At 37.1% G+C, this 17,731-nt stretch overlaps 1 protein-coding gene across 2 annotated transcripts in view; it reads left to right on the top strand.

Moving 5' to 3' along the window:
• Window positions 1-16,687, top strand: part of shcbp1 (SHC SH2-domain binding protein 1) — a 35,715-nt gene extending 19,028 nt beyond the window's left edge. The window contains exons 4-13 of one of the 2 annotated variants that reach the window (XM_012961246.3): window positions 2,157-2,365; window positions 4,002-4,094; window positions 7,573-7,812; window positions 7,900-8,077; window positions 8,895-9,015; window positions 9,243-9,374; window positions 13,753-13,871; window positions 14,324-14,410; window positions 14,544-14,682; window positions 15,094-16,687. In XM_012961246.3, the coding sequence (XP_012816700.2) occupies window positions 2,157-2,365; window positions 4,002-4,094; window positions 7,573-7,812; window positions 7,900-8,077; window positions 8,895-9,015; window positions 9,243-9,374; window positions 13,753-13,871; window positions 14,324-14,410; window positions 14,544-14,682; window positions 15,094-15,482 (1,707 nt within the window). In that variant the 3' untranslated portion in view covers window positions 15,483-16,687. 2 annotated transcript variants of the gene reach the window in all.
• Window positions 16,688-17,731: the final 1,044 nt, after the last annotated feature.

The raw sequence follows: 17,731 nt of genomic DNA, 5'->3' as shown, positions 1-17,731 counted from the left end.
CCTGTGTCCAGTTAGTTTAGATTCTATGGGTCTGAAACAGCTGCACTGACGATAGAATATAGTTCACAAATACTTGGACGGTTGCAGTTGCATTCTTTATTCATCCCTGAGTTTATGGAAACCTGTCTTGGTTAAATCCCCATAGTAAGTGATGGGCTAACTCACTGTTTCTGAACCAGTGGCTTATGAGCAACATATTTCTCACCATCCCCATTGATGTTCCTTCCAGTGGCCTCAAAGTAGGAGCTTATTTTTACATTTCTGCTTTGGAGACAAGTCTTGAAAACACACCTGAGACACAGTTTTACTCCAAAGCAGAGCCTCCTGCAGGCTAGCAGTTCACATAACCAAATAACCAATCACAGTGCTTATTTAGCACCCTAAAGATGTTTTTTCATGCTTGTCTTGCTCACCAACACTTTTTACATCTGAGTGTGGTTTATGTGAAAAAAAGGATGGGGATCCCTCTGCTAGCAGAAGGAGGTCCCACAAGGTCAATCAGAGAGGGAATTGGCCTGAATGGATTAAAAGGAAGGAATGCACCAAATGCCTCATTTGCTGATGTGACTGGGGAGTATTGTGAAGCCAAGGGCCTGAGGGAGAATACCTCAGAGGAAGTGCCCAGGTAAGAGCCAAGTCTGTCTTTGTTGGGTTGCTAGGCCAGCTAGCATAAGGGGCAGATTTTGTGCAGCTCTTACCCTTAGTAGGAACAGGGTATCTTGATAAATGGTTTGGGTTCATAGAAGAAAATCGCCAGCCTTGGTCTAATCTAAACTGTAGCTTCATCCAGCTGCTAGATAGGGATCCCCAACCTTTCTTACTTGTGAGCCATAGTCAAATGTAAAAAGACTTGGGGAGCAAAACAAGCATCATAAAAGTTCATTGAAGTGCCAAATAAGGGCTAAGATTGGGTATTTGGTAGCCTCTATGCACACTATCAGCATACCAGGAGGCTTTATTTGGTAGTAAATCTTTTTTTTATTCAACCAAAACTTGCTCAGGAATTCAAAAATAACTACCTGGTTTGGGGGCAACATCCAATGGGGTTGGTAAGCAACATGTTGCTCATGAGCCCTGGTTGGGAATCACTGACATAGAGAGTGCTATTCTGAGAGTTTGCAATTGGTCTTTAAATCATTTAGCTTTTTGTTCAGTAGCTCTCCAGTTTGCTATTGCAGCAGGTATCTGGTTGACAGGGTATAATTTAACCTAGCAACCAGACAGTGGTTTAAAAGAGAGACAGGCATATGTTACTGTTATTAACAATAACAGTAAAATCATACCCTCACAGAGCAATAGTTTTTTTGCCTGTTAGGTTCAGTGAACCAGGCAAATAATTCAAAAACTATAATGAATAAAAAAAATACCCATTGAAAAGTTGTTAAGAATGGGCCATTCTATAATGTACCAAACCTGAAGATACTCTGTCAGTACAGGACTACAGTGACAGGATCACAGCAAGCAACCTTTGTCAGCAGAACCTCGTGACCATGTGCTGAACTTACTGAAAACCCCTAGTGCAAGAGGGCTCTGTGGAACAATGAGCATCAGAAGGGCTGTCCCTTTTTAGTGTGATACCATGTACTGTTAATATACAACATATGGTGAACTGATGAAGTTAATTTGAAGTGTTGTGAATAATAATATTGGTAAGCAGAAAAAATACACACTACACCCTTTGTTCCCAATAAGTAGACTATCCGTCTATAAACACAATCTTGGCCTTAAGAAGTCTACTGTATGCATTAATGTATGTATGTAGACTGATGTATTAATTTTGCATCTATAATAAAACCTAAATAAATAGGCAGGAGGACCGCATTTATCCTGGGACAGCTCATAAGGAGGTCAAGTTTATCACAAGTTGCCATAGGCAGAAACTTGAATTAGGCGGCTTTTTTTATACTATTCACTTATTTTTTTTTTATCTTCTTAACACTAAATTCTAGTATGTCACTTCCATAATGTCATGCAGTTCAACCTATCCAGGAAACTGCTTTCATTGTATTCTTCTATATGTAATAATTTAAGATTGCTATCATTTTATCAACATATTTTAATTTGAAAAGAAATGGAAATGTAAAATGTAATTTTCAGCTATAATTTATATCTGCATAAAGTTTATATAAACTGTGTTGATATCTTCACAATCCTAGGTAACAGATGTAGAATTCTCCAGCCTTAATGCCATTGTGCAGCTGTGTGAGCCTTTCCTGTGTGAGTCCCGTGTCAGTAGCATCACCCATGAAAGTATAAACGACTTGCTGGAAGTGAAAGATCAGAGGGTACCTTTGCAGGAGCTCCGTGTTGTTTTTGATGAATCTGGGTTATATGACCAGACGGCACTAGCTATTGAGCATGTCAGGTTAGTAGCTTAGAAATGTCCATTTGAATAACTCTTCTCTGTATATTTCCTAAAGTATGCTGAACTTGCTGAGGGTGTGGTATAGTATGTGTGCAGTATGAAGAAGCCAACAGACCTGTGAATTGCATAGTGACTTAAAGGAGAAGGAAAGGCTAAGTCAAAATGTTAGGCACTCCCCAGTGACTTTAATCGCTTACCTTATACCCTGGGCTGGTGTTCCTGTTAGAAGAAACAGCGCCAGCCCTGGGTAGCTGCGAGTGTCTCTTCTTCCTTCTTCTGTCTTTGCGCAGTAGAGTGAAAAGCTGAACTTTAACAAAAAATCCAGCTTCTTCACTCTACTGCGCTTGCACGGGCCCCGGGATTCAGAAGGAAGAGGAAACACTCGCTCGCAGGTACTCTGGGCTGGTACGGTTTTCTCAGGAGCACCAGCCCGGGGTAAAAGGTAAGTGATTAAAATCACTGGGGGGTGCCTAACATTTGGCACCCCCAGGGAATTTTACCTTTCCTTCTCCTTTAGGGCAGTGGCAGACAGGAAGTGCCGCAATGCCATCCCACCGGCAAGAATGTACTGTATATACTCGAGTATAAGCCGAGATTTTCAGCACCCAAAATGTGCTGAAAAATTAACCCACGGCTTATACTCGAGTCCATCCAGCTAGTACCCTCTGCTACCTGATTCCCTGTGCTCTCTTCTGCGCACCGCTCCTTCCTGATTCCTTGCTCTGCCCCTGGCGTGACATCACACGCTCCCTGCTTTCAGCTCCTGTGTCGGTGTCTAATGTGGAGGGGGGAGGGAGAGCTTTTACAAGCAGGGAGGAATACACCGGAAAGCTCAAACCGACCTGCTATTTATTTCATTGTATGGCGAGTGGGGAGAGCTCTTTGGAGCAGGTAATGGAACCATTAAGCCTGCATGCTCTTTAGTTGACGAGGCTAGGAGCAAGTGAGTAAGGGAGGCAGGGGGAGAGGGAGGGGGAGCTGAATCCTCTCAGTTTATGATGTGCTCCTTTTGATAGACAGGTTGAGGAGCAAGGCAAGTATTAATGAGTGATTACTTCTCCAGGTGACCCTGCTATAAGAGGCAGTGGTGGTGGTGGTGGTGGGGGGGGGGGGGGGGGGGGGGGGGCTGGTATCTTGCATACTCATTCCCTGCACTTATTTGTTCAGAAAGATTGATAGATCCTAATTTTATTGGAATTTATTTTGATTATTGAAACTTAGAAGCTGCTGCATTTTCTGCCCATGGCTTATATTCGAGTCAATAGGTTTTTCCAGTTTTCTTAGGCAAAATTAGGTACCTCGGCTTATATTTGGATCGGCTTATACTCGACTATATACGGTAAATCGCCAGTGGGAAGGCATACACGTTGCTATGATTTCCAGAAGTTGCATTGAGAGGACAGTTTGGGCGATTTCGGGAAATTGACTAATCTCCCCGTCTGCCGCTACCCTTTAAACTAGAATAATTGTATACTGTTTTTTTTCTGTATTAAGCATTATACTTCCTTTCCAGATATCAGATAATTACCCACTTGTATATTTCACCAATACCTTTTCTATTTACCTGACTAATAGATTTGAACTTTCAGACCTGAAGACCAAATAAAATAAGTAATTATTGCAATTCTTTGTGCAGATTTTTCTACCAGCAGATCTGGCAGCCCTGGGACGAGGAAGAGGAAGATTATTTTGATTACTTTGTTAGATGCGTGGAGCCTCGTTTACGCCTGTAAGTTAATATTCTTTTGAATCATGGAGAGCTTCAGATAAGAGCAAAATTATCAATAGATACAACCCTGGTTAAGAATTATGGTGCAGAGTAACACAAACAGAACTGCACCAATGCCTACTGATTCCACCTTTGGGAAAATAAGTAAGTCAGTAATACTGAGTATGGAACAAATCTGTTTTCATTCAGGTATAACACTACAGAGCCAACTTATTTCGCTTTTGAATGATTTATAGTGGGCTGCAGGTCTTCAAAACAATCCCAATTTTACTATCCTTTCACTATAATGTTTCTACATTTACAAGTGTGGACATATTGTCCTTGCTAAAGTAAAGGTACCATATTAATGGGACCCATGCATCTGTAAAGGAAGACGCTTTCGCCTGTTAAAATTTTCAAGGCTAATATACTTTATTCCTTCTGAATAAGAATATGTAGTCATACAATGATCTTTAGCCACTGGGTGGCACTACATATCAACATAAATATTGTTTCAGACTGCACTGCACAAAAGTCTCACTAAAATATCTAAAATATAAATTAACTGTATGTATGCGTCTGCACACTTCAAGCTTACACACACAGAATAACTATTTATATCTGTTGATATAAGTATCTAACTTATGATAAGAATGTTTAGAAATAAAAATAGATATTTTTTAATTTAGGTTATTTAAATTATATTAAATAACTGCTGATTAAAGTATAAGGTGGCACCTGGCACTGCACTATATTGGGAGCAATGATGAAGAGATGGTGCATTATTTACCACTAAGTGAAAAATCTGCAAAATTACCCATTATAATTACAAGGGAATCAATATTTTATTGTTCCAAAATATATGTGTTATATTATAGGACAGCCCCAGTGATTTAATATGAGGAAATGAGCATATGAGTCCTTTCGCCATTAAGTCTGCTTTAAGCAGGGCATTTCCAATAGATCACTATGGGAAAATTGAGACAAATAAGTAGGGATTGGCTCCATTTTAGCCTGATTACAGTGCCCGACTTTCATTTATAGGCTTAGGTACACAGCAGTCTGCCTTCTAAGAGTATAGTATGTTTTAACTCAACAAATTATATGGCTATGGTACACATACTATAGTTATATAATTATATTTTATTTTGTATATGTAAAAAATGCTGATGCACACCAGGAAAATTTCATCAAAAAAGATACTTATTTTATTTAGTATAGGTAGACAATGCCACCTAATCTTCTCTTACAAGCAACTGCTGACATTGAGCATGCGTAGTTGTATCCAGGTCTGAATCAGCTTTAATTATACATTCTCTGTGTCAGCAAATGCTTGGAAGAGCAGATTAACTGGAGCTAGATAGTGTCTGCCAGCCCTGTAGTGGTACTCTGCTTTCTCAGAATAGTTATGGTGAAAAAGATGGTACTCTATTGGGGGGTGTATAATTACTTATATAAATGTTTTTTTTTTTTTTCTTCTTTTTTCAACTCGAAGACACTGAGCAAGGAGCTGGCAGGCATCCAAAGTGTGCTGTCTACTGGGGGTGGCTAAAGAGCTAGTGACAATACCTAGGTGGCTTATCATAATTAAGATGTGCAGAAATGGGAGAAGAGAGGTTGGGCAAAAGCAAGAAAACAATATTCTGTGAACACTGCAGTATTTCAGAAACATATTATATTAACAAAAGATTAGTGCACTTAGATTTGAAGTTTATCCTGCTCTTACAAGGAGGCAATATTCCTTTAATAGATTGCAGCATTATACTCTTAATTATGTCATGTTTAGTTATCTGACTTGTATGTGTTGTTATTTTTACTTCTGTTTTATCTCTAAGGACCCAGCGCTTAAAACAGACATACGTAACATTCCCACAGTTTTCCATGCAGCACCAATTACAATCTAGTGGTGAAATTTAAAATACTGGGTAAATAATTTGAGCCTATTATGTCCAACAATAAAGACAGCACAGAGGACAAGTGTTCTAGTTAATGCTTAGAGAAAACTTTAATGCTGTATGCTCAACCTAAGAGGTTGCAGCTTAACTATAAGAAAAAAATGAAAACAACACTACATTTTGTGCAACATATACAATGTTTTCATATCTGCATGCTGTGCCTAGTTATACCTGTTGAGTAGTAAAGAGGAAAACAAAAGCATGATAGTGCCTGTTAAATGAACAGTATACCTCTAGTTCAGCATGAGTTTAGTGAATAGGGCTTCTGCTGAACATACTCTTTGCCTATTGGTTTAATCATAAAAAAATCTATGATTTATTTCTTTAATTTGAACAGGGCAAACTGAAACTGAAGCTACTCCATCTTTGGTCCTTCGAGGTAGATAATTAAATTACTAGTATACAACCCTCTCCCCTTCCCCTTTTGTTATGGCTGTTATGTAAGCAGGAATCCATTATGCTGGGTGAATATCTGCCCACTCTTAATCTATCCAATAATTATCTGCCTCCCAAAGATCAAACATGGAATAGATTTGGTTTCCCTGTTTGTCATATTTAGCCCATGTAGTACCTCTAGTAGTGGTTACCCTATTTCTCACTTTCCCATAATGAAATAAATGAATGTGGCTCTCTACCATATTCCTAACTATATGTTTCTTTAATCTATTTGACTATAATTCTATTATTTATGGATGCAGCGTGTTTGCAGTTCTCTCTTGCAGAGAGAGGCTTTAATGTTTAAGTAGTTTTGTTTCTCTGCAGTGAAACCTGCTTTGACAGTTTTAGTCCATTCAGTGTTTTCAACACCCATCGAAAATTATACCAGGCTGGGAAAACCTAAATCTGCAAATGACAAAAGGCATTTGTCAAAAAGATGTGTGCACAGTCCAACAGATGGCAAAGCAGAAGGAAGGAGGACTCTTGTATCAAAGATAACTTTTCTTGTCACAGTATTTGTGAGACACATACACATCTCCAACCTTCTTAAGATGATAGGAGGTGGATGCTGGCATGATAAATTACAGCAAGAGCCTTTTGTGTACCATTCTGTGTTGTTAGAGGGTAGACTGTGAGCTGGTGAGATGGATATAATAAAGGAGTTTCGTGGCTGAATTCCTCCTTTACAAAAATAGTAATTCTATTTTATTAGGCATCTAATGTGCTTTATACAGGATTGTTTGAATTTATCTCCGTTCTGAAAATCTGACTTAAATTTATCTCTTTTTTTTTTTCTTTTAAATAGTATGTGTCCCCATCTGACAAGGGTACTTGTAGTTTCCAACTGGTAGTTTGCAACTGCTATCCAAAAATTTATTTAGATTCATAAGGTCAATCATCACGTCACTAAGTCACATAATATATACTGCTTTGAAACTGTACTTATCAATTAAAGATTAATTCATTCAGTGTCAAATCTGCAATTGTTTTGTCAACAATCTTGCATCTGTTTAAAATAAAATGACTTTTTGAAATGTTTGTTAGTGGAACTTCTAGTCCTATAATGCAGACAACTAATGCCTGGATATATCATTTTGGTTTTGTAGGCATTATGACATCCTTGAAGACCGTATACCATCAGGCCTTGTGGCAGAGTACCGCAGCCTTCTGTTGCAGTGCGAAGAAGTTTATATGCAATTCACCAACCTCCGAAACAATTTATCCAATAAAGACTCTGATTCGGAATCTGAGCTTGACAATGTGTCCATGGTTGAGGGGATGAAGATGGATGATGAAATGGAAAATCTGAAAAGGAAGCTGAAATTAATTGAAAACCCACTTCTGAGGTATTTTTGTTTGATTTTTTTTCAAGGTATATATCATAAGCCTGTTTTCTGGAGTTTGATTTTTTTTTTTCTTTCACTTGCTTGCAGATATCTTTTTTGTTACCAGAGAAATTCTGGATCGTACAATGTACAAGCCAAAGGGCCCAGACCCACTGGTGGGAAGGTAATTCATGTTGTATCCACAAGTATGTCCATCACCACACTGCAGTGTCTAACAAGGGAAAGACTTCAGCCAGAGTCTGGGAACAAAGATTTGGAAATTCAGGTTAACTCCGTTTTTTTTGTACTAGTTTCCTTTTTGAACCTAACAATTATTTAACAAGTAAGTGTTTCAGAATTATTGAATTCCTAGATAATACTGAATTTACAGCAGATTTTAAAACAGATCTTAAGTAAAAAATCAAATTAAACATTGGAGCCAATATTTTCTTGTATTTTACCAGAGGTATATGTTTATACATAATATGCTATAAAAAAAATGCAGGTTTCATAATAAAGTGTGGACTAGTCTAGCTATCATGTGGTTTTCACCAAATGACATGTTTTTCACTAGTTTTCTCAACCTGGAGTTTTTCTGAAATTTGATTTTCAGTTTCTAAAAATCTCTAAGCATTTGCTATACTAATTTCTACCTGCACATGATGTTCTCTTCCTACATCTGCAGATTGCCTTCACAGCACATAACTTTTCTTATAGAAATCACTTGCTTTATGTCTGATGAATAAGGATTATCCTATCTTGCCATAGGGAATAAAATATTTTCATTTTTGCCAGGATTCTTTAAATAGAAGAATACATGGTACTGTACTGTCAAGTCACATTTGTGGGCAAGATTCATTAATTATATTATTAAGTAATTAGAAGAGAAACTATCAACAAGCCATTCATTATATTTTTATTCCCAGTTCCACAAAAAAATAAGTCACTAGTAGCGAAAACCAAGTTATTTCTTGCTTTTTTCATTGCTTAACCCACCCAAGCAGCCTTTCCGTTTGTCATTTGTCAAGTTTAATAGAAGTTTTAAAATATAGATTCGGCTAGATATTTCCTATAACTATAATTTATTTTTTCCCCCTGCTCAGTTCCATAGAGATCCTCTGGAGGCAGTGAACGCGTGCTATGAGGGAGATCTTGTCATAATCTGTCCTGGCCTTTACACTATATATGGTTTGATCAACATTATGGACTCAATAGAGATAGAAGGTAATGCAAATGGAGTCTAGTCACACTGTTTTAAAAATGTGTTAAATCATTATCCTTTAACAGCTTAGTTTGCCTTAATATATTATGTTACAGATTATAAAGATTTTAATGTGGTACTGAAACATGCAGACAAATATCTTTAGTCTTTTCCTCTTAAATAATAAACTATTGGTTTTGGTATTTAGCTTTTGTTTGCTGATAACTTTAATTTTTTTTTTTATCTACAGGATATGGCCTCCCAGATGATGTTGTCATAGAAAAAAGGGGCAAAGGGGATAGTTTTGTGGACTGCAATGGGGCTCATATCAAAATCTCCAATGTAAAGTTTGTACAGCATGAGGCAGTGGAAGGCATTATCAGTGAGTACAATTAATTTTTTGAGTTCAATATAAATTGCCACATATATTCTTCTCTCGATAGGGAAAGCTACAGTATCATGATAGCAAAAATCTCTATTGCAGAATGCTTAGATGGGGATAGTGAAAAGTAACATTATTTATTTATTTTTTTGCAGGTTTGTTTTTATCTAATTAAGCTTGTTTTACTTTTCATTCTTATGATTGTTCTCCATTACAGGAGGGTGTTCAACCTCAAACTAACTTTTAGTATGATGTAGAGAGTGATTATTTCATTTTTTTGTAGTTTTTCAGTTATTTAGCGTCTTGTTTCAGCAACTATATGGTGGTTATGGTCTTGTTTACCTTAGCAACCAGAAAGTGCTTTAAATGAGACACTGGAAGTCCCAATTTAAAACCTGAAATGATGTAGAAGAGCAAGGCAAGTAATTCAAAAACTGTAAAAAACAAAAACAACAAAACAGGACATTTTACAGGATAATAAAAGTTAACTTAAAGTTGAACCACCCCTTGAAGCTTATAGTAGGCCTGTGGTGTTTGTTGTCATATTTATATGGTATAGCAGTATCTCTCTCACATTTTATAACCTGTTGAGTGCTGTACTTCATGGGACTATTATATACTGTGATATAAATTATCTGATATATTAAAATTCCCTACTAAAAACATCCTGTGCAGGGTCATTTTTTTTTTAACATTCCCTTTAGAATGTTTGTTACACTGGTCTGAGAATAAACACATTGTTTCTGTTTTGAAAACTAATATCTTGTAAATCCAAAGCATATAACTCTGTTCTTAAACCCCTTTTCTCAGTACCACTGCTCCCTGTTTTAACAAGTCCCTTATTAGCAGAAGCTGTGAACAGCATGACTGAGAAGAGAATAAAGTCTTCATTCAGGCTTGGATAAAAATGAATATTGTAGCAATAACTACATATAATGTTTGGTATGTTCTCAGATATCTTAACCTATTGTTGGTTTTACTTACTCCAGGTTCAGAACAGTAAAAGCTATTTTCTTTTCATTAACTACCGAGGCCATAGTAAATTACTATGCAGCATCTTCAAAGGAAGAAACTGACACTTTTTTGAAGCAGGAATTTTTTTTTTTTTTTTTTATACCAACCGGTCCCTAGGGCAGACTTTACTGCTTCTGGAATAATCTATACAACACTTGGGTTGTTCTGCAGTTAATCAGAGGGTGTCCGTGTTTGACAATTCTTTGCTATCCATTAAATTGATGAAAGCATTTTTGTACATTGAAGTTAATTTTCCAGGGCACTTTTAAAAATGGTATCCTCAATTCCTAAAAAAAAGCACTTAAAATGAAAGTGTTTTGCAAGGCCATATGCATTTTATATAATAGCTTTCTTTACTATAAACATTTCTGTCCATTACAAGAATTGTACAGTTAGCAAAATTTCCACACTTGGAAATAAAATCATAACAAAGCTATGCAGCCACCTTGCCTGACTAGTTAGAGGAGTTGATCATTTAAAATATATATTCAGTTTTTCCCCAGAAAAAAAAAACATCCCGTTAACCTATTCTCTCCCTCCTCAGCCTGCATGTTATAGAACCATTCTTTTTAAAACCTAGTAGGACCGTGCGCTTCCAAAAATATATTGTGCAGTCCTACAGGCTTTTTTCTGGGCGAGGTGTTGGTGGAGGAGGGGCAGGATGGCCACAAAAAAGTTCCAGGTGAGTTGCCTGGCAAAAATGCCCTGGAGAGAACGCTGATATTAAGCCCTAGTTTAGCATATTTACCCTGTAAATATACCCTGAAAATAGTCACCGCTAATATGGTCATTATTCACCGCTACAAAGTAATTTAAAGACAGCCGAATCCACTGGATTAACATGCTTCAAGTGCTTTCATCAAGGCTCGATGGCTCATTCCTTATGTTGCTTTTGTTCTGTGGTTAAGTGACACAAGTTTTCCTTCATTCCTTGGGCAGGTGTTCTCCCCCTTGCCATGGCTATGGATGCCAGTCTATTAGCAGTGGTGTATGGTCCTCTCCAGGGTCTGTGAAATGGGTTTACCTAGAGGGCCTATTAGATGCCTTGTACCTATCAGGGGTGATGAATCAAGTCCTGAAATTGTTTGGACCTCTCGCTCTTGTGCAGGGGCAAACAAAAGAATATTTCGTTTGCAGAATGGATTGCATTGCTTGCACTCATTAAGGAAATGGGAAAAAGAACTAACAACTGGCAGAGTATTTTGTCCTGTCATGTATCCACCCTGTGTCACCACAGGCCTTAATTTTACTTTCTGGTAGCAGTTTTGCTATGTTATTTAAGGAAGCTTTTATGCTTTTAATTGGATTTATGGTTTTTGTCACCAATCTCTGAATGTTTTGGGAGGTTGATTTTTAGGGCTATTCTCCATCCCTGCCTCTGAGCAGGCTATAAAGCAAAGTGTGCCAGGCATGAAGCCATCAGTGTGTACTGCATCCAGAGAACCACAAAACAGAGCAACAGACCAGGTCACAGTAGCAGCCATTAAAATAAAAAGAAAAAAAAAACCTGCACACCATTTTATTGTTGTATTTAAGCACATTCTGTGAATGACTTTTTTTTTTTTCTTTTTACACTGGGAGATGCCAGTACCATTTAACTTATAGATTGAAATTAAATTTCATATTTTTATACTGGGAAACTAACCTGTGTGGTTATGTTGCTCTTTGATTAAAAGAGGGACGTCAGTAAGTTGCCAGTATCGCTGCTATTATAGGATTTCTCTGGAGCCCTATAATAATTTTAAAGATCTAAAGCTTAGCAAAGATGTAGGGTAGAAATGTTGCATATTATGTTGTTGGCTTCTGTTCCAGCCCAAGGCAACCCACAGCCCTTTAGTAATGAAGATCTGTGCCCCCAAATATGCCCCCAGTAGCTCCCCATCTACTTTTCTGCTGATTCACTACACATTCTCTGTGCTACTGAGCTTAGGGACCGACTCACAATATACTGTATATATAGAATGCATGGGTTAATATGCAGCTTTGCCCTGCCTACACTATTCTTTGAGATTTGCAAAATTCCAGGGGGACTTGCCTCCCCTTGCCCCTATTTGTGGACACAAATGATAGAATGTAAAAGTCAACATACAAGGCTGATTAGTTATTAAATCAGGTCTGAAACTAGTGTATTTAGCCAACCCCTAAGCTTAACTTCTCAACAGCTGCCCAGAGTCCACAGAGCACGCGCAGTGTCACTGACACTTATAACAAAATCCAAGATGGGGAGCTCCTGTGACAACTTAAAGGCCTGGATCATTACTGTTGATTTCATTCCTTTAGAGATGCTCAAGCATAAGGCTGGTGCAGCAATTTCAGTATATAAAATATTTATCTCAAAACATTTATAGCTATTTTAAGGTTTAGTTCTCATTTAAGTAATGTTTTCTTATTATTGCCACTGAAATTGATACTAGTATTATTTAGTTGTTTTCCTGGTGATGGTGGTGAAACCATCACTAAAACGATGACTTTCTCTGGTGGACATATGTTAAAGGAGTAATGTCATGGGCAAACATGTTTTTTAAAAACTCATCAGTTAGTTAATAGAGCTTCGCCGGCAGGATCCTTCTGCAAGTTGGAGTAATATCCCCTCTCCTCCCTTTCCCCCCAGCAGCCGATCAGCAGAACATTGGAAAGGTAGCAAGATAGCAGCTCCCAGTAGATATCAGAATAGCACTCAATAGTAAGAAATCCAAGTCTGGCTTGGGACTCTTCCAGTTACATGGGAGTAGGAGAAATAATAGGTTACCTGAAAGCAGTTCTAATGTGTAGCGCTGGCTCTTTCTAAAAGCTCAGACTCAGGTACAATGCACTGAGGTGACTGCCTACACACAAATATTACAGCTAAAAAAATAAATTTGTTGCCATAAAAATCATTGCAGTATCCCTTTTAAAGTGATACTGACACTAAAAAAACTACTCTTCAAAATATGAATGTACTGATAGGGCTGTTTTTTTTAAGTAACTGTTACTTGAAGTTCCTACACCTGATTGTTTTGCCAACCTGACTGTCCCTTCTCAGCCTGTCAGTTATAGCTTCTAATGATAATGGACTCCTGCTGCACAAATATGGCAGCCCCCTCATAGAGGAACATTGGGGATCCGATACGTAATGTAAACGCATTGGGCAAATACTTCTACGGCAAAATTATAAACAGCATGCAAAGAACTTTGGATTTTACACATATACATCTCAAGTTTTTTACATTGATACAAAGGACCTTAAATGGCAAGGATTTTAATGTTTTAATAATAATCATTTTTAAATGATTAGTGGCTTTGGTTTTTTAATCCAGTAGTTCATAGATGTCTAACAAATTGTCTTTTTTTTTTTTTTTTTTTTTTAAACCTTTTACCCTCAAAGCTATCCATAGTGGAAAGACAGAGCTGGACAACTGCGTGTTGCAGTGTGAAACTACTGGAATCACTGTGAAGAAGTCTGCAGAGTTATTGATGAAGTACAGTGATTTATATGGAGCGAAGGTATTGACCATTCATATACATGCACTCATGTGTAATCCTAGTCTGTTACATTGCTAAGCAAGGGGTACTCTTATTTCTTCATATTATATACCTGTCAAGTTCATTCTACTACTTATTCTGTGGCTTTTCAGTGTCTGGGTAAACTGCTTTATGTGGGAATGAAACCACACATGACTGCAAAGCAGGGTGACAGTTAAGAGGAGGCAATGCATGAAGCATACTGAAAAGTTTATTCATAACACCTTTATTTTCTATCACAAAAAAGCAATGACAGTCAGTGCCATTTTAGTGCAGAATTTTTTTTTTTAGTACATAGTTACGTATGACCAATGTGGTAATGTTAGATCTAAGACAACGACACTTACTGTCGATATCCCATAAAATGGCTTTTAGACTATTACAATCTATTCGCTTACTTATATACTTACATACCTTTTATCATCATATTGCAGGGTGCTGGAATGGAAATCTACCCTGGCAGTAAGTGCACCTTAATCGGAAATGGCATACACCACTGCAGAGATGGCATTCTTATTAAGGTATGGGTTTAATTTTAGCATTTGAATATATTTATTAATATTAAAGCATTTAAAATGTAGAGGGCTACAAAGAAGGCTTTTGAACAAGGGATTTTGCACAGCACAACAATGGATATTTATTCTTTGCTTTTAGGACTTTATTGATGTCGTTTATGAGATCCCTAAAATAATCATGGAGAATAATGTCATACATAATAACGAAGGCTATGCAGTTGTCTTGGTAAAACCATCTCCAGACTTTGAGAAGAACTCGCATAATGAGGAACTAAAAGGTAACTAAATTTGTTATTTGGGTCAGTTAAAAATTTCACTAGCAATATTCATCGCATTTTTGTATTGGTTTCTACCAGTATTGACCAATTATCAGCTTTGCCAATAGAGTCAGCTTGCCTAAGGGTCATTCTTTTTGTCCAAAAAATAGTCAACAGAAAAATTACACAACTTCTGGTGGACATTTAAACATTTGTTTGCTAATTGGGTTTTGTAGTAATTAACCTGCTTCAAGCATGCTGTGCATCAATTGCATCAGAGTCTTGAATTTCAGAATACATATTTAAAACCCATGCATTAAACATTTCCTTTGTGATCTGAGAAACAGTTCATTAGCAATTTCTTTATGTGGTATATGGAGTCATATAGTTACAAAACGTTGTACATGCTGAGCGTTTCATTTTATTGTACAGGTGAACTTCTTGATACCAACATGATAGAGGAAGAAGCTAATTCTAATATATTGCAACCAAACCTAAATGAAGCTATAGGTGTAGAAGACAAGGCAATTGGGCAGTCTGATCTTTTAGAAGAAGATAAAAGTAATCCGACCTTTGCTAAAGTGGAGGTTGAATGTGAATATGCAGTTGACTGTGAAGAATCTGAAGGGAATCAGGTCATCGCTACTGAACTGGTTGCTAACACAAGAAGAAAAACCCAGCTACACAAGAAGAGGCTGAGCACATTGGGAATTGTAACAGCAGATGATAACAACCTAACGTCCCAAGAGATATTTGTTTCCATAGTTGGGAACCAGTTTAAAAGAAATGGCAAAGGAAGCTTTGGAACGTTCCTCTTCTGATATCCCAAAAAACTTGCACTTCTGCATTGCTGATGCTTTCTTGAACAACTGGGACATCAATTTAATTTTGTCTTTTGCTTGGCTGTATGTCAAAAGGCATTGACTTAATTCACTTTAATGCCATAAATTGCACATGTACATAAAAAGTAGTTCCAGAGATTCGCTTGTAAATTTGTGAGGTTGTGTATTTAACTTCATTATTGCCAACGTCTGTAAACTTTTCACAACCAATACACTATTGCCAACATCTGTAAACTTTTCACAACCAATACACAATAAAGGGATTACACTTTCAGCCAAACATATATCTTCATTTAATATAATAGAGACTTTTAGTATGAGAATTAGCTCCACTGCTTTTTTTTCATCTTTGTTTTTTTTTTTTACTCCTGGATTTTAGCCATTTTTAAATGTCAGTCTTTTATTGTGCCCTTTTCAGAGCATCCGAACTGTTTGGAAGACCAGGCAGAAGCTGAGCAGCTTTTTATCTGACTATGCAGGCATAACCGTTCATGACTATGGGTGGTTACATGGATTTTTTGATTAGTGGCTCAAATATTTTTTACATTTATTTTTATTGTAATACAGGCTTTTTAAACTAAAACATTTGTCTAATAAAACATCACTGTGTAAGTACTGGACCTTAAGGGTTGTTTCAGTCTCTTTAAGTGCTTTGTTTTTAAGTATTGCCAGAATATGACTCTGAAACAACCCCATGTGACCAGTGAGTTTTTCTGCTCTCACTTTTCTCATAGCATGCGCATAAACATTAATATGTGTAAATTAAGGTTTGCACATCCCTATAAAGGTAAACTGCAACTTGCAAATCCTTTTTCACAAAGCTTTTTTTAATTAAATATATAATTATTTAATTAAAGCTTTAAACATCTTAAGTTAAAATGTACACAAAACCTTTGCTTAGTAGAAATGTGTATTTGTAGGCTTGTCATATGTTTCCATTGATGTATAGCTGTAATTCAAATTTGCTCTATCCTAAATTTTAAAGCAAAATGATTAACACATATATTTACTATTTCTTCCTTATGGTTGACCTGTGTCAGTGCAAAGATGGGCATGGTTCATCTACTGATCATTACTGACTGGAGAACTGTTTCCCTGTCTGTGCATTCATTCTCTAACTGATGTTCCATATCCTGCCAACAAGCCATGAACAGTGGAAAAATAAAATGTATTATTTATAGTTTTCAATTGAGCTAAAATTTGTGTAATATCATGGGACATAATATAGTTTCTGGGGGAACACAAATGAAAACATTACTACTCCTTAAAGGACAAGGAAAGGTAAAAAATAAGTACCGTATATACTCGAGTATAAGCCGATCCGAGTAAGCCGAGGTACCTAATTTTACCTAAGAAAACTGGAAAAACTTATTGACTCAAGTATAAGCCTAGGGTTTAAAATGCAGCAGCTACTGCTAAGTTTCAATAATCAAATTATTTAATAAAAGGACACTCACAAGTGCTTACATGACTACCATATTAATAAACACAAGGTATGGGCTGGAAAATGAGGCGCGTCCAACATAAGATATCCAAATGCAAGGTTGTACAGGTTAATATCTCATTTAATTTTACATACATATTGAAATTGTGATGTGTAAATTTGTTATTTAATTCTTATATAGTTCTGTATACTTTTTGGGATGAGTGATGTAGAATCACAAGTTATATCTTTATCATGTGTGGGAATCACAACACGTACGGCTTAGTGGCGGCAACCAAGTTTTAAGAGCAGATGGCATTTATGTCCGGTAAGCACCCAGTAAATGGGGGATCATGTATAACTACAGTGTATAACTGGGTACAAATAATCTATCACACAAATCAGGTGCTCTTTAAATGTGTCCTGTGGAACATACAGTACACTCCCATATTTTCTCAAATCACTTGTAACCATGTAATATTGCTGCTCTAGCACTGCTGCTCCTGCTTCCCAATGCTAGAGAAGTTTACATATCAGCCACACTCCCAGGTACAGAAACACATAGAAGGTGGGGCAGCTATTATACTATGCCCACACTGCCCTTTTGAAAATTATCTCCCATGTCCCTGCATTACAATTTTTGCTTGCCAATGTACTACCTTAAATAAATAAACCCCCTTATAATTCAATTACATTCATCAGTTCCTTTGTTCTGGAGGAGGGGGGGGGGGGGAAGCCTGGGAACTGGCTGCATAGAGAGATGGCGTTTCTCAGAAGAGCTGGTGCAAATCATAAGTAGTGGCAT

The sequence above is a fragment of the Xenopus tropicalis genome, chromosome 4, assembly GCF_000004195.4.
Source record: "Xenopus tropicalis strain Nigerian chromosome 4, UCB_Xtro_10.0, whole genome shotgun sequence".
In the NCBI taxonomy this organism is placed as follows: domain Eukaryota; kingdom Metazoa; phylum Chordata; class Amphibia; order Anura; family Pipidae; genus Xenopus; species Xenopus tropicalis.
This window is presented reverse-complemented; position numbering and strand designations above follow the sequence as displayed.